This window comes from Centruroides vittatus, unplaced genomic scaffold (assembly GCF_030686945.1).
Source record: "Centruroides vittatus isolate TY-2023 unplaced genomic scaffold, ASM3068694v2 contig_986, whole genome shotgun sequence".
In the NCBI taxonomy this organism is placed as follows: Eukaryota; Metazoa; Arthropoda; class Arachnida; order Scorpiones; family Buthidae; genus Centruroides; species Centruroides vittatus.
In genome coordinates, this window is record NW_027122655.1 from 1,511,077 (window position 1) to 1,536,199 (window position 25,123).

The 25,123-nt window shown below is 32.4% G+C and overlaps 1 protein-coding gene across 7 annotated transcripts in view; it reads left to right on the forward strand.

Annotated features, from left to right (window-relative positions):
- The window catches only part of LOC136985988 (axotactin-like), a 219,451-nt gene that overhangs the window by 137,711 nt on the left and 56,617 nt on the right, over window positions 1-25,123 (forward strand). For all 7 annotated transcript variants that reach the window (XR_010882413.1, XR_010882412.1, XM_067283415.1 and 4 more), the window contains 2 exons: window positions 642-782; window positions 16,404-16,560. Coding sequence is in view for 5 of the 7 variants with exons in the window: in XM_067283415.1 (XP_067139516.1) it covers window positions 642-782; window positions 16,404-16,560 (298 nt within the window). In the remaining 2 variants the exon portion in view is untranslated. The remainder of the gene's footprint in view (window positions 1-641; window positions 783-16,403; window positions 16,561-25,123) is intronic.

The window sequence follows — 25,123 nt, forward strand, 5'->3', positions numbered from 1 at the left end:
TTGCTGATTTTCAACTGATTTTTCTTAAGTAGATCATTGTGCAGTTTTTTTCGAGTCAGTTATTGTGGCCTTGCCCACTCCAAATTGTACTGCCAATTTCATTGCACTTTCAACCTTGCCCAGCCTTTTCAAAACATCCAGCTTATCTTTCAATGTACACATTGTGTTTTTCATGGCCATAGTAGCAGCAGACTAAACTAAAATAAAAAAAATGTAGAGCAAAATGTACATTTAACATCACAATTAAGGACGCTAACTCACACAGTAGCATCAGTCAACTGATTGGAATCCTTAACTGTGTATTAAAAACAAGTTAAAATAATTTTAAGATAAACAATGAAGGCAGGTTGCCATTTCAAAATTACAAAACCTGTTTTTGTTAATTATTTGCACCCTCTATTTAGTACAAAAGTACAAATTAGATGAAATAAAGGGTGGGATGCTGACGTCATTGATGGTGTTGGATCTATATAAATCAGACCTGTCTTACTGCTTGCTTCTGCATTATTTCAATTATTCAGCTAATCCAAACAGGGCTCCGTCCCAGTTAGTTCGGACTAGTGGGACTCTACTGTGTGTGTATGTGTGTGTGTGCGTGTGTGTATTTATTTATTTATATATATATATATTTCTTTTATCAGGTAATGTTAAGGAAGAATGTCAAACTATTTGTCATAAGTCTTCATGTTTACATAATGGAGTGTGTATTGAACTTTGGAATGAAAATAAAACAAAGTGTGATTGTTTATTGACTACTTACGTGGGCAATATTTGTGAGAAAGGTTTGGATAGTTTCTTAATTACAATTATTATATTTTTAATTTTTTTAACACATCTATATATATATAATTTTTTAATATATTTATTAGATAAAAGAAATATCAAATTAATGAAAATATCTGGCTGTTCACTATAATCTCCAAATTTATAGAAATTTTTTTTTTACCGTGAATCTGAGCTCTTCAAATCTCATTGTTTTAATTTGTTCAAGACTGCATATTATTCAATATTACATTATTCAGTTTGAGACCATAAACACCGACAATATACAGTTCAAGACTGTAAACACTGACACTACACAGAAGCTTGGCAAATTTGTAAAGCAAACCATAAAGGCCTCTCAATCAATTTTTGAGAATCTACAAAAGTATCAGCAGCATGGTCCTCTAGCCTAATATAAACCTTATTATTAGAAAGATAATATGCATTATTAAACAATGCATTTATGTGAAAAAGAATTAAAATTAAAATTTTCAGAAACTTTATGCTTTGTATAATTTTGGTTGCAAGGTTAAAGATGACGTACATAAGTTGCAATGGAATATATTTCAAAAATTTGAAAAGCCTGTTTGTTTGTTGCATTTGTACTAAGCGTTCGATTTTTACGGTTGTTTTAATTGTTTGTTTTTTATTTTGTTTTGTTTTTCTTTTTCTTGAGAAAGGTCATTTAACATGACTGAAAACGTTTGGAAGTAATAAAATTGGGCTGCACGTTTACAAGGTGTTGTCGTAAGTTCTCTTTGTTTTTCTCTATCAGGACAAGTTTTACCATTAGGTGAACCTAAGTGATTGCCTAGGGGCATAAAGATGTAGGCGGTGCCAGTCTTATTAACACAAATAAACATTATTATAACAAAGAAAAAGTAGATCATTAAATTTTTTGATTTTTTTAATTCTAGCAAAATACTCTTTAATTTAATATTAAATAAATATTATTTGACTATTATAAATAATTATATTTAATGTTTTAAAAAGTAATTTAAAATTTATTTGTTGTATATATATATATATATTTATTTATTTATTTATTTATATTTATTTATTTAAATAACAGTACACAGCAAAACTGGAACAGTACAACAGTGAAACTAACACCTATAATGTGATTTCCAGCAAATAACCATGATGTTCTAATGTTTTCAGTTGCAATTTAGAGATCCTTATCAGGAAATAAAACAAAAAAACAGTTCTTTCGTTCGACAGAGAATACTGTTGTGTTTAAAATAGAAATTCCAATTTTTCAAAAAGATGTTTGATATGTGTTGTGATGCAGAGTTTAAAGTATAAAAAATAAAAATAAATGAAATGCTTTTACATGGCATGATATTAAATAATGAAGTTAGAACCATTAAATTCTGTGTGAATCTATAAAATATTTCCATGCTTGCAGTACTGTAATGCCGTCAGAGTTAATGCAAAGTCGTTTCTTCTTAGCAATATAAATTTCTAAAACCTCCAAGGATCATAGGTCGTGTCAGTCAAATACTCTGTGTAAAAGTGTAGCTTCATCCCAGCAGGGGGAATTTCAGGTTCGGCTGCAAAATGAGCAAGCACTGTGTTGAAATTCTCCTTAGCCACATCATATTTGTGATTGCCTATTCTGGCTTGTCGGGATCTGTATGTGGATCTTATGTAGAGTACAACAATTGCATGTTAAACTATCCATCTTGTAATGGGATATGGTATACACTTGGTGCTTTAGTGCCATTCATGCTATTCTTTGCATTAGATAAGAGGTGGAAAATGTTGAGTTTTCTCTTACACACAAACACCAAATTTAAATCCTTAGCAATCTTACAGTAAAGTTGATGCAGGGACAGTTTATAACTTAAAACTACACTGTAAAGGTTGTCTTGTGACCGTCGGCCATATTGTATATATGTATTTTATTGTATATAGTTGTAATTCTATCTTATTTTTGCCATTTCCTCCTTCCTTTGTCTATTCTTTCTTAAACTTTCCATGACCGTTATCGCCGTGGGGCTGGATTAGCAGTTCCGAGAATCGGTAGGGACAATAGCAGGTGTGTGGCCTGGGGGAAAAGTGGCTAAGAGAGGGGTCACTTTTCGAGGAGATACGAAGAGAGACGGACGGCAAGAGCGAGGCTCGATCGTGATTTCCGAGAGAGGAGAGAAGATATAGTCGAGTTGAGAGCCGAAATATAGAGACCGGCATATTGGAGAACCCCGACAATTGAGAGAAGAAAGGATAGTGAAGAAAGCCACTATCGTCGGATCCAGGTTCCACACAAAGTATCAATATGTATCTGCCGAAAAAGAGAAAATCCCGGGTGAATCATCCCTTTCATTTCTTCTACCTTTCTGCTGTCCTATCTTTCTTATTTTTTCCTTAATATTAAGTTAGATTTAAGCTAGATTTAAGTTAGGTTAGTTACACGTTTACGAGGGACCGATTGTTACGCACTTAAAAAGAAACACACCTCGATTTGTAAATCAGTTGGGAGTCCTTAACAACAAGAATCTTATTTGTTCTAAGTGGAATAAAGGAACATTGTTTATTATTGTAGTCGTTGCAGTGTCCTTTTCTGTACGTTTCATTCGCGGGCCGTACTGCCACACTCATATAGAACACCACAGTCTCTTAACAGAGTAAGGTCAAAAGTCACATGGCCTTGTAAATTACCCCCACCTACATTGTTTATTTGTAAACAGGAGGGAGAACAAAGGGAGCGTCGCTCTGTTTATTGGCCTCACAGGTGGTTGAGTGAAAGACATTTGCCATATGTTAAACTATTAGAGAAAAAACAACAAAATGTAAACAAAAGCAGATGCGATTGTGAGCTTGGAAAGCTTCAGATGAAAGGAAGGATTGTGATTGGTCAGAAGTTTCCACCAAATAAGTTTTTAAATAATGGGACGACGGAGAGAGGAGGAAAGCAGGGCAAGAAACTGGACATGGGAGCCTCTAACTCTTGGACAACCTGCAGAGCTTAGAGAGAGTCTCTCTCCTCTTAGAGAATTCTCTGGGATGGGTAGTGTAGAGACAGGAACGGACCACACAGTTGAGCTAACTCCATCAGGCAACTAGGCCTCTCCAGAATTTAGTAATCTTGGAAGAGGACAACTGTTGTTTAATGTACTATGTGTCATCTTCCTGCATATACTATGTTTCTAACTTGCGTAATCTACATTTTGGGATTTGTAAATAAATTGTAAATAGTGTATAATTTGAGTGTGGAAGTGTGCTTTTCTATGATCCAACATAAGAACATTTTTAGAGTCAAAGAATCAACTCGAGTCAGATATTCATAAGGATCTCCACTGACGCTGTAGTCAACTGGAGCAGCTTAGTGAAGATCTTCACTTACAAATTTAAAGTCCCCTTTGTTAACCTGCATTTAGGTGGTATCTAAATTAGATTGATGTATGAAAGCCAGATTATTGATTAAAGAATAACTCTACCCGTATGCTTAATGAGCTCAATTTTACTGTTGGTGTCCGACACCTTGAAACAATGTATATATGCTCTTGTAACAAGGGCACGGAATGCAGCTAACTTCAAATATCAAGTGTCTGCAGAGTTAGCAGGTATAAAGAGGGGAATGTATGTAGGTTTGCAATGGATTGCCATTCTTACATTTCTATTTACTTCATGAATCTTGTCTAACTAACTTCTGTGTTGCTTGCTTGATTTAATTCTAGTGTTACTCCCTAGCCATTATTGTTAAAAACTTTTAACACTTTCCATACCTTTGATTTAGTTCTCTATATAATTAAAATATCATCTACATAACAAGTATATATAAGGATATTGGGTTTATAGTTTACCAAAGACTGTTCTTCTAAGCATTGTAGGATGAGCTCACAAACATTCCAGAGATGGTACCCATAAGTACCCCATTTTTTGGATGTACATATGTCTATCAAAGTATTGATAAAAAAAACAGGAAGAGTAACATAATAGGTGTGCAAGTTCCAATATTTGCAAATGGAATCTCTGGATGTGTCTGTTTTAGTAGTAAGAAAGAAATCTCTCAAAGAACAATAACAAGGTTCCAAATGAATGGAGAAGAATGGAGAAGAAACAGATACAAATTCAAATACTGTAAGGTATTTGTTCCCAGACAAATGAATATCTTGAAGTTTGGAGATTAGTGCATGGGAATCAGAAATGATAAATGTATAGTTTAATAAATAATAGCTTTGTTCTTCTAACAAGAATGTTGGAGATCTGGCCTTATCAATCACCAGTCATAACTGTTGACCAGGTTGTGTTTTAGCAAAGGCAAATAGGCAGGGGGTCAGGGGAGCTGACCAGGGTGTGTTGAAGCCCAATGTTGTGGCCAAGCCAGTACGGGTGAACCTACCAACATGACTTTGTATCTTCGTTAGATAAGAAGCATTGGAGAGCTGACATTATGTGTCCAGTATATACTGGTGTAAAAGATTGATGTAGGTAATTCTTTGCATGATCATGATTGCCTTGCTCTTACTGCTTTAACTAATGTGATGTTGTTGGATCTGAGCCAGTGTTTACTGCACTCAATTAGTTCCAAAACCTATAAACTTCGGGGTCAGGTTTGTTATTTTCAAATACAAATAGTGCCTTCCATCGAAGATAGTCTTTGCAAGTCTCTGGGCGCTTATTTCTTCCTCTTGATAGCAATTTTTCCAAGCATGATATGAATGAAAATGGGTTAGGCATAGCAGATTCAGGAATGAACATCAGTCCAAATTTGAAAGTCTTGTGGAAGTACAGTGGATGATCAGTTAACAAACATAATTCGTTCCAAGACTTTGTTTGCTATCCAAATTGTTCATTAACCAATTATCGATTTACTGTAGGTTTTTATAGGAATTTGATTAATTCGTTCTGGAAATTCCAAAAAATAAAAAATATATACTTTCTTACTATGTTTATTTATATGTAATAATATATACATATGTTACTGTGAAAGACCGAAATCCTGCGAATGTCAACATTCTTCGGTGAGTGTCGGCATTCACACAGTCATTTCATGCATGTACAAAATATTTTCTAAATATCATTATTTCTTACTTACACGGACATTTAGCATGCACTGATGTAAACATTGAATAAAAATATTGTTCCTAGCATTTAGTCGTAGAACAATTTTTTTTTTGCAATTACAGCATGTATAGCCTTCCCTTCCATTTCTCGAATTAGTTGCAGCTGCTTGTCTGAAGTACATTTTTAACCTAACCTAACCTAAAACAAAACTAAACCTAACCTAAACCTATACTAACATAACGTAACATTAATATCACCAAATATTTGATCTTTCACCAATGGGTTCACCGGCATTGGTGGGTTCACCAGGCAATGGTTCACCGGGCAATGGTTCACCAGCAATGGGTTCACTGGCTGACATTCACCGGAGAATCTCAACATTCTCTACTTTTGGTCTTTCACAGTGACATATATACACAGTCTTGCATTTTTATTAGTCATGTTTTTTCTGTTTGTGGGGGGTTAAAGAATCTGTCTAATGTCAATTGCTTATGTCTCTTCTTCAGGATTTTTCAGAAGTAATTAATAGCATTGTAATTGTTAGAGATTCCTAAGCCTCACCCTGGTTTGGATGCCATTCTAATACCATTATTCTGACATCCTCCCACTTCTTCAAAACATCTTTAATAGCAGATAACGGCATTAATCCTCTTTATCAGAAAAAAAAATATCTTGCCGAGTTTCTTGGTGTTCTTCATTCAAGAGTTCTTCGTGTTCTTCTGTCGTCAGATCAGTTTCAGGTTTATCATATCTGAGAAATAAAGAACATTGAAGAGATCATAATGATCTCTTCAATGTTCATTATTTATCAGATGTGATTTTTGTTACTCCTTTAGCTTCTTGAGTCTAGTTGATTATACTGTATCTTTCTTAGAAAAGATTGAACTGTGGCCTACGGTAGACCTGTTCAAGCCATACTGCCCAGCAACATCAGACATCTGCCCACTCTCTCTACTTTTGCTATTATACTCTCTCCTTTCAAAATAAAAACTGATGCAAAACTTAATGAGTGCCTGCCCAACAGTCTTGCGAATATTATAAAAAAATTGTCTCTGTCAGAAAAATAAAAGGCTGGAATTACAAGGGAGAGTTTCAAAATTTGGAGGAATACTATCCGATCAGTATATACTAGATTGAGCATTGATGTTGATGTCTCCCGTGCTCCGAAAAGTTTCGAATTGTTGCCTGAAGACGAGGGAAGTCCAATCAGTATTCATTATCTTACGTTGCTTCTTCTTGTGTTTGTTCTGTGAGATGTTCATTATCTGAACATGTGTTCATTGTCTGAACATAAAAATGTTTCACGAAAGTGTTCATTATCCGATTTGTTCATAGTCCAAACTGTTCGTTAACGGATCACCCACTATTCTGGAAGAATAATGTTGTTCCAACATACTATAAACGTTGTTGAATTTAGGTTTCAGTTGCCATCTCTGTATTTTTAATATTCAAGTAAGCCTTTTTTTTATCATATTTATGTTACTGATTACACTTGACACTCTCTTCTAGATCAGGGGTGTCCAAACTTTTTGCTGCAAGGGCCAGATTGGGATTTAAATACATTTGCAGCGGGCCACATGATTATGTGAATTAGAAAATCTCATTATGACTAAGGTAACATTGAATTTTATTTTTTTACAGTTAATTACAGATACACCATTACTAAATTAACATGGCTAAATTATGCATAATTTAGAAAATTATTTCATGCAAAAAATATTAATGGGAATGATGGTGTGACCTACATACATAGGGGTTAAATATAAGTTTTATGTTTTTCTCAATCCTTTGCCCCCATGAAGAAATTGGTGGATCTTTATCACATATGGAGAGTCTCCATACCTGATAAATATCCACCAATTTCTTGACACAGTTAGGTATAGATTTTTTAGATATTCTAGCCTTTTCCCAAAATATGATACACTCGCATATTACAAGATTTATGCTTTCACTCACAGTTAGTTTAACTTTGCAAATGTTAAAAAACAAAGCTATGAGTACTTGCCTATTTAATAGTGATTTTGCACCCGTGATTTGGTGGTTTATCTCTCTGACTAAGAAAATATGTTTTTTACTACTTCGTAATGCCACTGACATCTTTGAAAAAACTATACGTGTTAATAGTCCAACAAATTGTGTTAGAATGGCAAACAAAGCAAATACATGCCACTTCTCTAGCATCATATGTATTTAAATGATTCAATGCAAGTCAGCACAGGTTCTAGTGATCAAAATGGGCTGAAATTTATTGTGGGAGTATTTAAGAGTAAAATAAACAAAACTAGGCTCTATGCATTAGAAAAAAAATATATTTGAAAAATAAGGGACACTCTAATGTGTATACAGTAGTGCTTTGTACTTCAAATGTATACATTGTATATATACAGGTATCCAGACAATGTATAGTGGTACCTAATTTTTTTTTGTCTAGGGATGTCAGATACTCTTGAACCAGCTCTGTTCCCTATAGTTGGTGACCCACAATTAATATGGGCCCTTGTGAAGAAAAACTGGTCAAATGGGTGAACAAAGGAACAGAGAAATAGAAAAGGCGGTAGGGCTGGTCAGATAGCCAGAGTAGGTTTTTTTTAGCCCATTTTCCATTATGAGAGTACTAAAGGGTCAAAGCCAGAGTAGGTCAGAATATGATAGGAGTGAGACCCTGTAAGGTTGGAGAGCAGATTCTGAAGAAAGTTCAAAAAGGTTTTTGGGATAGTGTTAGAAGATAATCTATTCATGAGTTGAAAATAGGCACTCACCTGAGAATTGTGACCCTTTGAAATAAAACTATGAGAACTTAGTATATTGAATCTGGGAGAAAGGAACTATTATGAGTAGAATGTTTTGGTACTCTTCAATTGATCAATTACACAATATTAGTTTTGAAAACTCTCCAATATTAAAACCTCATGGTAAGGTCTCTGTGATGGTCCCATTGATTGGAGTTAATCACATGATAAGTACAGCCAGTCACCTCTAATTCATGAAATTTTTGTGTATGCATGACTCTCAAACCCTGTCTTTTTCCTCCTCGGGCAAGTAAGGTGTATGCATTCTTGCTTCCATGTATTTGTTTTTACTTCGAACAATAAGTCTTACTGTTCATATCTTGCATGAATTTCTTGGACAACATTGTTAACAGTCTTGGATGTATGTATCACTACAGTGTCTAACATAAACAGAAAAATTCAATGTTATAACTTGCCTTTTTGTTTTTTTAATCTTTGCTCTTTTTTCTTTTCTAACATACACCCAGTTTAGTTTTAATGTCTAAGTATTTAGTTTAGTCTTAGTTTGAGTATGGTTGTATTAGTTCTGGATTTTATGCTTTTATTTGTCTTGAATAAATCAGTTGTTTTGAGGTAGTATTAAATATCTATGTATGTGATTTTGATTGTTGGGAAATCACAAGAATATTGGTTGGAACAGACAGAGTTAATGTCTTTAAATTCTTCTAGAGCTAAAATTTGATCTACCAATTTTTGTTTCAATTCTATAAAACTCTTCTATGTTGCTTATAGAACTGAGTTAATTCTCAAAATTTGATTAGTTAATTTTGATAAAACTTTGCCACTTTACATTAACCCTTTAGTGAACACACTTTTCAGGAGCTCACAAGAGGGTGCATCACGGCAATTACACTACATATGTAATATTACTTGATTTAAGTCAATAATTAGTTATTGTTTTGAAAATATGAATCAGATATACCAGAAAATTAATTTTATGATATTTTATTGAACAAATTAGTTATAAAATATTTAGATAATAAAAATAAGTCACTCTACTTCCATGTGACGTTCACCTTCACACATGGCACATATAATCACTATATTACTATGCTTTTTGCAAACATTTCTACCACATTCCTGACAGATGAATTTTGTCCTATTGTTTTTGTGTTTGCCACAAATAAAACAAATTCCAAGTTTTGCTACTTCTTTGGACGGCTTTTCGTTTCACTTATATTTTTCCAAAAATGTGTGAATGTCTTTAGGAAGTGTCTGCATCATAGATCTTTCTTTCAAGTGTTCTTCCATTAGACTTAGGGCAAGTTCTTTTATAAAATGTCGTCTTCTGTCTTTGTTATCAAGATTATTAAATTTAAATATTATAATAGAATTTATTCCAGCAAGGTCAAGATGATGATAAAAGAGTGCTAGTGGCCATCTTCTTGTAATTTGAGATGCGGTGTAGGATGAACACATCTGATCTACAGTGTCTACACTACCTTTAACAGTATTGTAGTCCAAATTTATCACAGCCTTGTTAGTTTCCTGATCAACTTCAGGGGTGTCATGCATGGTTGAAAGAAAGATTACAGCTTAATTTTTTCTTTTTTGAACTATTGAAGTGATACAATAATAATACCAAAAACCAAATAGACATAAATTTATTTGTCTGGTTTTGTTTGGAAGAAATTCTAGAGGTACTTCTTGCTTCTTTTTCTTCATTGTTTCTAAAAAGGTAAGTTTTTTTATTCAATGAATCTATGGCCAAAAGAGAGCTACTTGTCATAATTGTCTGTAATAACATTTCTTTTTGTTTTTTCTATTGGCACAACTAATCTCTTTACTATATCATTGGCCTTGTTTGATCTCTCATAAGGCCTTTGCACCTGCTTTCCACATTAAATCTCAAAATTAAGAGTATAAAAGGTTTTAGCATCACATAGAACATATATTTTGTGTGTATTTCGCAGGCTTATTAGGAATGTATTGTACAAATCTGTAGCATTCTCTAAAAGGATGAAGCATCTCTTCAATTGTCACAAATTCACTTACATTGAAACTGCCTATACAATTGTTGACAAACTCTTGATAAAAGTCTCAAATTGGTGCAAGCTTACCAGTTATTTTTCATTCATACCTGGTTTCTAAGTTGTCAAATCTAAGTACATGAAGCAAAAACCGAAGACGTTTATAACTGAAATGGTCCCATAAAAGGATCATTCTTGTACTATCAGAAGACCAGAGCTCACAGCAATTAGTGTGACACCCGTTTTTATATCAATCAAATACAGTGCTCCAAAAAAGGGCTTTTATTTCTGTTTCGGTTGTATCTCTGCAGTCTCTATCTCTTGCATACTTGACTTCAGCCCTTTTTTCTGAATATAACTGTTAGTATTTGTTATAACAAATTTTTCTCCTATTAGATTTTGACCTTTTTATTTTCTTAGCGTGTTCTGCGACTTTGATCTTCTTTGTTTCTTCACGCGTGTCTTGGACCTGGATCTTTTTTGTTTCTTCACGCTGTTAATATTTTCTATGATTCCTTCAATCATTTGATCAGTAATAAACAAGTGAAATGCATCTATTTCTTTATTTGTACTTTTGGCAGTAGGTTTTGGTAATATTTTCATAATATTTTTTGCTTTTGTCTTACCTGAATATAGAGATTTACTGATCCACAAAGTTTCCTTATCTTTTCTTATATAAAATCAATAATTGTTTTTTTCTGTCTGCCCATGTTCACTACAATATTATACAGTGTTCACCCATGTTCACAATATTACATGTTCACTACAATATTCTACAACAATATTATCTATTTCATTCCCCAATTGTTTGGAATCACTATCATGAGAATTTTCTTCTATAATTTCCTCTTCTGTCTCACTTTCATTGTGATCATAAATTTCTTCTGGTTCTTCACTTTCTTTGATTAATTCTCTCAATACTTGTTCTAAAGTTCTTTCCAACTCTTCCTGGTTTAAAGGTTTACAAGACCTAAAGACATCAAGAAGATACAGATTTTGCAAAAGCTGATTGGAACACTTATAGACTAATATAAATTTTAGAATTTTTAGAAACTTATGACATTGTTAATTTAATATATTTATTCAATAAACTTGCAAACATTGCCCTACTTTATTTTAAAAATTTTTTAAAAATAAATATAAAAGTATACTGACATTTTACTTCCATGGCAGGGCACGTAGCAGCAATTACACCACGAATGAGGTACGACTTGATTCAAAGTCCAGTAATAACTAAAACAGTTAGTATAATTGACCTGATTTCACAAACACGTTGTAACATGTAATATGAAGAGAGGATACTATGATGTACTTCTGCAATAATTAAGTACAACGTCAAGCAAAAGACTATTTTTATTTTGCAGCAATTTGCCATGGGTGCGTTTACCGAAGGGTTAATGGATAAGACAGCACTGGCAACAATTGATCAATATAAATGCTTCAAAACAATATTACTGTATTGACTTGCTAGCACTTTCATTCAATTCTTAGTTTGTGTTCAGACAAAATGAATTGTTCCTACTTTATGTGTATAGATCTAATAATTTATAATCCATTAAAGCAAATATTTTATTTACCGTATTTTACGGACTATAAGACGCACCTTAATTTTTAAGCAATTTTTCGAAGAAAAAAGTGCGTCTTATAGTCCGTAAAATACGGTATATTTCAATTTTAGACGATTTAGATGTGCAATCATTAGTCTAAATTGGTTGCAAACGAAACATAAACAATATATTATAAAAAAATTTTTGGAGAATAATTTGTAAATTTCAAATATTAAAATATGCAGGTTTTTATTTAGAATGCCTGGACAGTTTTAATGTTTACTTAAGTTTATACTTTTTTACATAATTTTTAATGAAAATGAAAATTTATAAGTTTTTAAATTTTTTAATTTCAATTCAAAATAACACTTTTACTTATGCTATTAGATGATTTAACAAGAAGTAGAACTCACTGTGTATGGTGTTACAAAATATTTTTCTTCCGAGCGCTTTCGACGAATGTATTTCTGTCATAATGACGGAAATACATTCATCAGAGAAAAACACATGCGAATTTTAATAAAGTTGTATTTAAATTCATATGTGTTCTTCTCTGTTTCAAATGTTCATGTTCAATATAAAAAATCTCTTATTCACCTGAAGATGATAGAAATACATTCGTCGAAAGCGCTCGAAAGAAAAATATTTTGTAACACCGTACAAAGTGAGTTCTACTTCTTATTAATATTACTTGGCGTGAATAGAATACCAGATGATTTAACTCTTTAAGCTCTAAAAATTTCTTCTTTCTAAGTATTTAGAGATGAAATTGTTTTTATCCCCGAGTTAAAAGTAGGCTTACCATAATATTTTTTTCTCAAACCGGGACAATTTTGAGAAAATACTCACAACAGAAAATAAAGCTTACTAGGATAAGTACCTATGATTGAAAAGGCTAAATAAAGAAGGTGTTAACAAAAACGAGTTAAAACAATTTTTAATAACTCAACTAAATATATCTTATTATTAAGAAGTTATTAATATTTATCTCTAGTATATTTATTATTAACATTTATCACTTTCTTTAAAAATTTTTTGTCATTTAAATCTATACATTTAAAATATGACAATATATTTCAGAAAGTTTCTATTGCTTGCCTTATGTTTCACACATTCAAGTGATTTTTAATGTTTGAATGCCCACCATGAGTTACTGAAAATTCTAAACAGCACCATTCATATTTCACTTTGTCAATACGACAACAGACTTACCAATCATCAGTTAACACACTGTTTATTTTTGGCATTTTGGAGATTAAATTAATTTAAAGTACCAGTACAGTACAAAATAATAGCAAATGCTGACTAGCAATTTGAACCCGACTAAGATAGGACATTCGCAACAATGACACGGCCAGAATAAGTTTCAATCTTGCCAACTCTAATTGAAACAAAATATCTAAAAAAATGAAATAAAAATATCTGAATCTCATAGATTACATGTTATTATAATTCTGTGAAAAAATAAAACATCTAAATTTATTAGTCCATATGCTATAAATTTTGGGGGAAAACATCTAGACAACATTAAAAATACTTAGATGTAGACACAAAATATTTAGATTGGCAACAGTGAGTGTAATTGCCAAATCGCCATTATACTTGAGGCTGCACTATTTTTACTTCTTGTATATTCGGCACTTTTAAAATTTTACCAAATAACTGGTACAAAATGACAAACTGGCCGGACGCTGGGACAACAACATCAAACTGGGACAATCCTGGTCAAAATGGGACATCTGATAACCCTAGCTATAAGGAAAATTTGTATAGCAAAACCAGTCAAACAACTTTCCTTTCAGCTCAATTTTGTCTTGAATGGATTAAGGCAATTTTTGCTCAATCTCATGTTTAAACATTTAAATTAATGTCTCTTGTAGCATTATAAGATTACAGATATAAGTATATCCTATAACTTTGTTTCAGATATTAAGATACTTTTCTTTGTGAATAATTGCTAAAAGTTTAATAGAACTAATTGAAACAAAATATCTAAAAAAATGAAATAAAAATATCTGAATCTCATAGATTACATGCTGTTATAAATTCTGTGAAAAAATAATGTTTGGCAACACTATTAGACTAACACAGTACAAAATTTTATCCATTATTTTGTACAATTGAATAGAAATGCAGTTTGGGCTATTTGTCCCTCTTCAGTCCATATCGTAAAATAGTTAAAACTATGGAATGAATTACAGTAAAATTAGCAATTATTTATATCTTACATATATTTAAAACTCGGAAAAAACAAGATTACCTGATTTATTCTGCAGTTTTAATTATTGCAAGTATAGACTGAAGAGGGGCAAATAGCTTGAGTTACATATCCATTCTGTTGTACAAAATAGTCTATTTTATTCATCTACACCAGTGATTCTCAACCTTCTCAGCTCCACGACCCCCCAAATAATAAATATAAATAAAATTAATATTTTGCGACCCCCTCCACCCTACCCAAAGGAATAATAACAGTAAGCCCTTACTGATTGAATTTTGACTGTAATTATAAATGTAAATTTTAATCTGTTAATGAAAATGTTGTCACTGCTAAGTTACCAGTTGAGATTCACGGCCAGCTCATCAAAATGTCTGCCGACAAAACGCTACAACTGCAATTTACATCTGAAGATTTAAATATTTTTTGGCTTGCTCATCGACATGAATATGGAAATTTAGTCACAGAAGCATTGAAAATATTAATCCCTTTCATCATGTCTTACCTCTGTGAAAAGGGTTTTTCGTCTATGGCTGCACTAAAAACTAAATATAAGAATCGTCTTTTATCACTCGAAAACAGTTTGCTTTTGTGTGTTTCTAACGTAGATCTATGTATGGAGAAAATTTTAAATGAAAAACAAATGCAACCATCACATTAATTTCTTTTCTTTACATGTGTACTTATTGTAAGTAAAATGTTTATAAGTTTATAATGAATGATTTTTTCTCATAAAATGATTTTATTATTGTTTCACAACTCCCTCTAATATCACTGCGACCCCCAGGCTGAGAAACATTGATGTACAGCAAAAATGTTTCTGTATAAGTTCCATTTAGCAGTTTTGTGCTTCCTCCCAAAGAACAAAAGAAAGAAGAAAAAGCAATCAAGTATTAATGTAACATATTTCATTTTTGAAAAATTAATGTTATAGTGAAGCATGAAAAATCCAGATTTAGCCATCAAAAAATGGATATTAATCCTTTTCAATGGTAATTTCATTTATCCCATAAGTAAGCTGGAACTTATATATAATACAAAACACATCTTTCACACTTTTTTTCATTTGAAAGGTGTGTAATTTTTGTATTATATAGTAGCTTCATTGTCAATGTTCTTACATATTCCAAATTTGTAATTTTTAATTTTGAAATTAATTAATCAGTGTATTTTTTTAATATAGTGATTCTATTTAGAAACACCAATAAAACCAAAACTCCAGCAAAATTTGTGAGAATTTAATGTAAAAATAAACAACTGCTTTTCAATAGCTTTAAGTCGTCATCATCATCAAGTTAAGAGTAGTGTTCAAAAACAGAACAAAAATTCAAATGTTGGTTTATTAAATATTGAGAAGGCATCGTCTGACGGGTGTTAGTTAGCTAGTGATGTAAGATAGTAGAAAAAATTATAAAAAGGACCATAGATAAGGCTCTCCATGCATGATACAGGGTGTTACTGTTCTTGAAATTGATAGCAGTATTTTTCTTACACATCTTGTATATTTCCAACAGCTCTAGGTATTTAAGTGAGTAAAATGGTTGGATGTAGAAGTTGGATCTCATGCAGGTGTGCTTAGGTCTGGTGTTTTTATTTTTATTTTTCAGTTTTGACTTCCTTTTTCATTGCTCTTATTCTGATGATGATAGTTTAAAGCTATCAAAAACATTCGTTTGTTTGCTTTTACATTAAAATCTCATCTTTGTTGGAGTTTTGACTTTATTGATGTTTGTTTCATTAGTGGTGTTCTGTAAATTATATTTTGAATCTTTGTGAGTATTGCTTTATTCCTTGCAAAATACTGGTTTGAATTTAGAACATCCAAACTTGATTTACAGTGTCTTTGGACTTTACAGTACTTAAAATGTTAATTTATATGTTCAAATTTAATAATTTATAATTCAAATATAAATAATTTGTATTTGAAAATCCAGAAAGGGTCCACCTCCAATTAGTCTAGATTTTTGATGCTTTGTTGTATTTATAAATTGCTGTTTGATACATGAAAATTTATAATAAAAATCAAGAACACAATATTTACAAATGCTATTTAATATTTAAGTTTTACTTACTATAGTAAATATATTTTAATATATTCTTTTGTTAGATATTGGAGGAAGATTTGATGGAAAGTCATTTATGAAATATGACTTTGATATGATAAATTCATCATTAAATACCATGTCCATAAAATTAGCATTTTCAATATCTGAATACAGATCTGCCACCAAACAATTAATATTATTTATTCAATTTTCAGAGAGGTATGTAAAAATGTTTTATATTTTGTTCATTTAAATCAGATTATAAAATTAATAAACATTTAGAAAAACTTAGAGGATGAATTATAAATATAAACATTCAGTCCAATAAACCAAATTTAAACTAAAGCCAAGCAATCTGTCTGATTATCAGGCTATTTAAGTCTAATTTCAATAATAATAAAAATTGATTAGAGGTATGCTGTTAGGCTACCATCTCTTGATAAATTTAATAATTATAACTAAATTGATTTTTAATTTTGATATAGAAAGTATTGGAAGACAAGAAAAGGCTTTAATTTAAATTTGGGTTATTGTATTAAATGTTTATATTTGTGTATATATAGACACCCAGACACACATTATGCTGGTATGAAGAGATAGCTGGCTGAAAGGCATTGAGGGCGAAGGACACTTAAATTGTCCCCAGCTGTGAGCAATCAGTATAGTTCCTAATACCTAATATATACCTAAATTATTAATAGTTCTCTAAGTAAAGATCAGACAGAGGTCCATGTAGTGCAACTGCCGATGCATCTGTATGATAAATAGGAGTTGCAGATTCAAGTCCTACTCCAGACCGATTTTTCTCTCTCAAATCTGATTCAGCAATTGTTTATTTTCCTTCTGTTGGTTGTTTTCTATCATCTGACAAAGTTTTATGACAATACATCAATAAAATTTTGATTTTTGATTTTGTTTTTATGCCATTCCACAATTTTATGGTAATTAGTATTTCACATGAAATATGTAGCACATCTTAAATAGCTCCAGCGATATATTTTAATAAGCCAAAATATTTTTGACTTTCATACAGGTCTTCATCAGTTGGAACAAAAATTTAACAAAACTTTCAAATGAGAAAGAAGATAAAATACATTTTAGATAAAATAGAACATTTAAATTCAACAGAAATAAAAATAACAAAAATAAACAATAAATGAACATAAAATAAATAATAAATAAAATAAAAGTGCTTATGAAATAAACATTGCAGGAGTAAGTAAAAGTCAGAGTTCATAAAAAGATTTCTAAGCTATCAATAAAGAGTCATATCACTGTAGTTAATACAAAATTGCTTTTTATTTGCTTTTTGAAGCAGTGTAAGTAGATTGTGACTGAAGCAGATTGTGTCCAATTTCAAACTTTTCCGAACTTATAACATATCTATGTATTTGAGTAAGTTAGGGTTTTTGAATGGCCTATTGATTAAAGTACACCTTTTATAAATTTAGGGTGTGCTACCTACTTCATTCAGCTACTTCTCCAGTATCTTCTCTCAGTATCCAGTAGTATTCAGTAGCTACTTTTATTTTGTACTTCTCCAGTTTCAGTGTTCCAAAAACTGTTGTATGTAATGAAGAACATACCAAATATGTCCAAACCAGTAAAACTATTTAATGATAAATAATAGGTATTACTAAATAGTTTTACTTGTTTTGGGTATATTTTGTGTGTTTTTCATTACTTTCCAGTTTTCTGTGATTCTTATGTTCCATAGGAAATACATTAAATTGCAATAATTATGATGTTTTTAATTATTTGACCTAATGGTAAGTAATTTAATGGTAGTAATTTAAAAGAATTAAACAATAAATTATTTAATGATATGAGAATATTAATAACTGCAATGAGAAAATAGTAACATATCTCCTACTTTTTGTAAAAGAAAGTTGATTAAAATGTAAAAACTCAGAATGTTCAACTTTTAGCTTCAGCTGCTAATATATACTAGAGTTATAATTATTCAAAGGTTTATGCCATAAGGATATGTGAGAAGACACATTTCAAAGAAAGATAAATTAATGGCTGTAACTGGTATGGTCATCAGATCAAATGTATTAAAATTGATGGGCTGCTAGGCTTTAGCCTAGTCAGCCTTACAAATAAATCAACCTTAACTGTTGCATTTAATTGCAGAATGACAAACCACAATGTATTTTTCTATTTCAACATACACTCAGACTCATTGAGTATTATATAACATATATGCCTTATTGCTGAGAATTATTTTACTACTTTAAACTAATGTTTTCAACCTGATTAACAGGCCATCATCAGGTTATCAATTTACTGGAACGTTATAATTGTTCTATAATCGAACTAATATGCAATAACAAATTCAAATTTAAAATGGTTCGAACATTTGATTAAAAATCAAAATACAGTAATACTCCGAACTTACGCAATAGGGGGGACTGAGCGATTACTGTGTAAGTCGAATTCGCGTAAGTCGGGGTATAATTTCCAATATAAATACATACAAATTATTTTTAATTGGGGCCAGAGACTAAAGAAAACAATAATGTAGAAAAAAATGTTTAACCAAAGTTATTTTGATGTAGAAGGCTTCATAAAATCTAACAAATTCGTCTGATGACTCAAAGATTTTTTCTCTCGCAAAATTTCCTCGTAGCATGCTAATAATATGAGGAATTATTAGCATGATAACCGAGAATATAAATAATTATTAAAATAAATGAGATATAATTTTTTTATTTCTTGTTTTGTAGAATAAATGCGCTCTTCGTTGGAGTCTATATTTTCTAAAATTTGTAACCACTTTTCAATTGAACTCAGGCCTTCTGTTAAGTTTTCACAGCTTCGAGAATTTTTTCTTTACCTTTCATAATTGTTCTGACCGTCGATTCTGGTAGATCAAACTTCTTTGCCAATTCACAAATTTTCATTTTTGTATCGAAGTCTTTAATAATGTTATCTTTACATTCCAAAGATAAATTGTTTCTTTTCTTGTTTGATGCAGAAGAATCAGTTCTACTTTGTTTGGATGACATAGTAGAGTCTCTCAAGTCTCCGTAGATATAACAAACACAGAAATAAATAACACAAAATAAATTGTAGCTGTGTGTCCATTCTGCGCGACATGTCCGAACATGTAAGCTGAACAATAGTGTGGAGGGAGTGAGTAATCAAGAGTTGCATGCCGCTCAAATAAAAGACAAATCGACGAGATTTGAAAATCGCGTAAGTCAGGGTAGCATAAGTCGAGATATTACTGTATATAAAATATAAATAATATAACTAATCCATTAAATACATAAACTGAATGAATCAATATAAATAGAATAGAACAAAATAAAATACAAATGTAATAACATAACCTGTGAAATTGTGCTTTGCATCAGATTTTACGAGCCATTCTTGATCATATATTTCCATGCTGATGGTAAGCTTGTGGCATCCTTGTAGTTTAAACATTTGTCAGTCAGGATGGATTTATAAATTTCAAACCTTTCCGAACTTAATGCCAGAATTGGTGAATGCACAGGTGTAATAATCCTGGCCTCAGCCCATTCAACTATCAAACCATCTGTTTGCACCATTCTGGATAGTGCTGTAGAATAGTGTCCTTTACTTACGCCGTATATATGCTCCTTAAGCCTTTTGTTGAGGTTTCTCATGGTGACACCTACATACTCTTTGTTCAAACCTAATTGATCATTTTTATACGATATCTTGTATATGCCCACTTGTTCTTCTTTCTTGATCCTATCCTTGTCATTCCTAAGTAAGTTATACGTCGTGGGAACCCTTTTATACAGTAATCTTGTGTTCTTGTAATCTGCAATTTCCTTTGTAATATTGGATATGCTTATACTGTATGTGAACTTAGTTATATTGTTGTTCATAGATTTCTTTGTCCTCTTTTTGCTAGGATCCGCATAAGAACTTATTAATCCTTCAATGACTTTGCTCCAAACCCCAACATCGTAGCCATAGCTCTAATCCTATCTAACTTTTGCAGCTTGTTGTATATGTTAGAGCAATAATGAGATGTCCCTCTAACTAGAACTCTAAACGCCGAAAGCTTGTAGGTACATGGATCATTGAAGTTTGAAGGGATGTATAACGGATTGTAAATGGGCTTGAAGTATACCTTCATGTTTAAGGAACCATTATTGAATGAAATGCCAATGTCTGAAAAATGCACAGCCGTAGTACTAATTTGCTCCAATTTAAGTTTTAAACCATCTTTGTTGGAATTTATTTCATTAAAAAATGCTGTATTCTTGTATCATTCCTCCATAAAATGAATACCTCATCCACATATCTTTTGTATAGGATTATGTACTCCCTAAAATTCAATGGTTAGCAGATAATGAATTAATATTAACAAGGGCCAACAAAAGTAAGCATTTGGTATTAACTCCTTCAGCCTTATTCCACAATCTCTAATGGCAAAAAAATATCCTCTAAAAATTTTATTTTTTATATTAATTAATTATTTCCACTTAAATACGAATCTAACATTTAAAAAAATAGCCGGGAAATAATTTTCGCGAAAAACGCCCCCCAAAAAGTGTATTTTCAGAACAACTATATAAAAAGTTAAAAATAATCTTTTAAAAATGCTTTTATTTGATAAATATAGCTGCAGGGAGTGTTATTCATTCATTTGACAAGGCGTGAAATTTCACACGTGCAGTCTACGTTGTAAACAAACTGGTTGATCTTCAGAACAGCTGGTGTCAGCTTTCCCAGGTAGCTCTCATGTATTCTTCAGGGGAATATTGGTCTAAAGCTGGAGGGGAGCTAAATTACCGCATCTGTTTAAATATAACAGAATATTTCCGATTTTTATGCTATTAAAATATGAGAGGACCAAAGAAAAAAGGTATGGGAAAAAAATTTTACTGAATAATAAAAAAAAATAACCTGCTGATGTCATAAAAAACATCCAATAGCGTTTTAAAAAATTTTACAGAAGTCAAAACGGTCAAATACAAGTTTAGAACAATTTAATTAATTTTATAAAAAACTCCCATAAAAAAATAATAGTGCGATTAATTATGTAATTAATAAATTGTCATAAAATATTTTTCGCAGTCAAAAACATTCATAAAATTTGCATAGGTGATAGATAACGATGTATATATGCTGATCCATACATTTTTGGAAAAGTTAAATGTCTTAATGAAAAAGCATTGTTACAAGAAAGTGTTGGAAGATTATATAGAGAAGACAGAGTATGAAAGGGTTGATCACAGTATAGTTGATAAAGTGGACAGAAAGTCAGGAAATTGGAGAGATCACTCATGACCTTACTCTTACCTTTCCTCAAAGGATAGCATATCACAGGCTCAAGTATACCCAGACTATTCCACTTTGCAAAAACATAAAAGCAGCAAAGAGATTAGACCAGTAGTCAAGAAATGTAAAGGGCCGACATATAAGCTAGAGAAACACCTGCATAGATATTTATTGGAACAGATTGGAAATGATCATTTTATTACAAAGAACCCACAAACTTAATAAAAGAACTCCAGGCTCTATCTTGAATGGACATGGAGATTGGATCAGTCATGGACTTTGAAAGTCTGTATCCATCCATAAAATTGGATTCATGTTATCATGCGTTAATTGACACCTCGGGCAGTTTGAACAGCCTTTGTGTCGGCCTTTCCTAAAGACATGGAGCTACTTGCAAACCTGATATGTTTTCAATCATTCTTCAGCTTTGAAGGCAGAATCTATAAACAAATGAAAGGGGTTCCAATGGGCAGCCTGATGTCTGGCTTACTCTGTGAGTTAGTGTTACGCAGATGTAGTGCTCCGACACTATTTGTATTTTATTAGTTACTCTTTTATATTATTATTATTGTGTATCAGGTTTTGTTTTATACGCCTTTTGTCGTGAATTGCGTTTTGGATGTTGCGCCAACGTGTCGTGATTGGCTCGTAGCTGGTTACATTGTGGATCACATGATCTCGGGTAGAAAGGGGTATAGAAGGTGTCCTTGTACATGGGAGAGGGACTTTTTGTTTTGGGTTTCTTTGGACGACGAGATTGAAGGTAAGAGCTACCGTCATCTTTTGAGAAGGGTGACAGTTTTTGAGCACAAAAAGAGACAGAGAGAAATCCTTTTCCATTGGCGTCACGAAGACTAAGGGGGACAACTGTTGTGTTGAATTGTAATATAGACTAGGAAGTGTGTGTGTAAAGAGACTTATTTTCAATGAACTGGCACTCAACTGAATACGAACTCCTGTGTAAATATTGTAATTGACTATTATATAAGTAATTAATGTGTTTTAGTTATAGAACTGTAGATTCTCTTTGTTACCGTTATCCTTGTAACCTTATTGTAGCCCACTCTGGTGGGTATGTTTGATGCTTTCTAAAGGAATATATTAGTATTGTACAACAAGGAATTGTGTGGTTCTCCTCTTTTTTTTTGTTGGCCTTTATTTTTCTCTTACCTCTTACCAACCCTGTATACTTCGGTAATCCCACAGATCTACACAGATTAGAACAGATCACTGTTACGAATTTTAGGGAGTACATAATCTTATACAAAATATGTGGATGATGTATTCATTGTATGGAGGAATGATACAAGAATACAGCATTTTTTAATAAAATAAATTCCAACAAAGATGGTTTAAAACTTAAACGGGATAAACAAGTTGTACCTTGTTATATATTGCAAGCTTCTGTATGTATTATGCAACACTTATCCTTTCAAAAATTTAACATATTTTTCTGTTTTGGGGTTTTGAGTGAGGCATGGATAAGAAGTTTTTTGTGCAATCCTGCTCCCTGAGTTCAAACTTGGCCACAAAACAAGCAATGAAATTTGTAACATTAATAAAGCATGGGATGACAAAACTACTAATAAACTCACAGTATGTTGGTGTTAAGATCCCCATTAGACCTGAGCCTATGGGTTCGAGAAAAAAAATGATGAATTGGCATACAACTAAACAAATTTCTTTATTGATAACACAGTACTTAACAAGCAGAGGACGCATAAGACAATAACCCACACATAAAGCGTATCTCGTGTACAAAGAAATTCTGCCTTCACTCTTCTTCTCCCATGTTTTTACATAACAAAATTAAACTACAACAATAACAAGGAGGGGTCAATATGAACCCATTACTCAGGATATTCACCTGATAATCATTGCATGTGAAGAAATAAAGTCTCTGGATGATCCTCCAGTTTATTTTTCTCCTAATACATCACCAACTACCGTAAATAATCGGGCTAACTTTTGGATATATACAATTAAAGATTAGAAATAAATTTGACACTTGAAGTAGGCGTTAGGTGCCATCTCTTATAAGAGATGGCGCCTAATGCCTACTCTTAGTGCAGTTGGTGATGTATTGGCTTAATGTTATCGGGTTTAGTGTGATGTTTATTTGTATATTTTTCTCCTGTTTATTTTCTTCCCTTTCGATCAGTCAAGAAGTTACCCTTGATGGAAATGAATTGAGTTCACTTACTCCTTAACCTACGTCCTGTATGAATTCACTTCACAATTGTCCACGCGTCTTCCTGATGTCTCAATGGCGATGCAAACGAGAGAAAAAAAAAGATGATCTTTTACATGCAGTCCTTGTATTTATAATTCCCATTCATCTTCTACACATGACTCACCATCCAACCAATCCCGTAGCTCCCCACTCACCCAAGAGGAAAGTGGTATGGAGCAAAGGAGAGCCACATGTAACAATAAAAAAGGGAAAACCCGATACAACAAAAAAAGGAATAAAAATGACATGATACATATGTGAGTATCTCAATTATTGGCCTACATTGTATTTTCCGTGTCATGTCATGACATCATAGTTTGTCGCCTTTTTGTCAACTACCTAGTGACTAACTGTCAACTTTTACACATGAGAACGAACCATCTGTTTAGTTCTCGGATGCCTAAATGACGCTTTCTCATCACCTTTCGACCTAAGTTGCATCGAAAGAAAAACAGCACCTCAAAATTCGTAAGTTGCCACCCCGATCAACATTCGCCAAGTCCCAAATTTCATAGTGTGCCATTTCCTTTGTGTATGTGAAAAATTCAGTCCCTGGATTAAATCTGCCGTCCATTGGATTAATTGCCTGGACAAAGCTTATCGTCATCACTACAAATTTTGCCACCCTTCCTCTCGCCTACGGACTAATCGGACTAACAGGTCAACTCACCTCAGCTTCAACAAGATATTTATCGCCACGTGGATCTTATGTAAACTCTCTCTCTAAGAATTGCGAGGTAGGCCTATTTCCCCTTAGCTTTTTCTTTTGTACATAGAGTCATGCTCAGTGTAAATAAACGTTGTACTTTAGTTAACGAGGCCTCTGTTACTTCCGGTGCATTGTCACACCCTCCATCCTGAATCCAATCGCTCTGTAACACGACCACTTGCGTGTCCGATCTTTGAACCGCTGCGGCTTCCATGTCAGCCCTGACGAGGCATCAAAGAGGTGCCAACCTCCCGGTCGCACATAGATACACAAATATATACATACATACATACATAAACAATCAGAATAATATATACAATTGAGTAACGGAGCACTATATTGGTTTGAAAAGTTTCAATCAGGTAATATGAGCCTTGATGATAAAGACCATAGTAGACATCTGTCCAACTGTGATGACGACTGACTGAAAGTGTCAGTTGAAGCCAGTCCAAGAAAAACTGCATAGGAAATTGCAAAAGAGCTTAACATAAGCAGTGCGACTGTTTTTCAGCATCCAGACACAATGTGCAAGATGAAAAAGCTTGACAAATGAGTACCCCATAAACTTCATA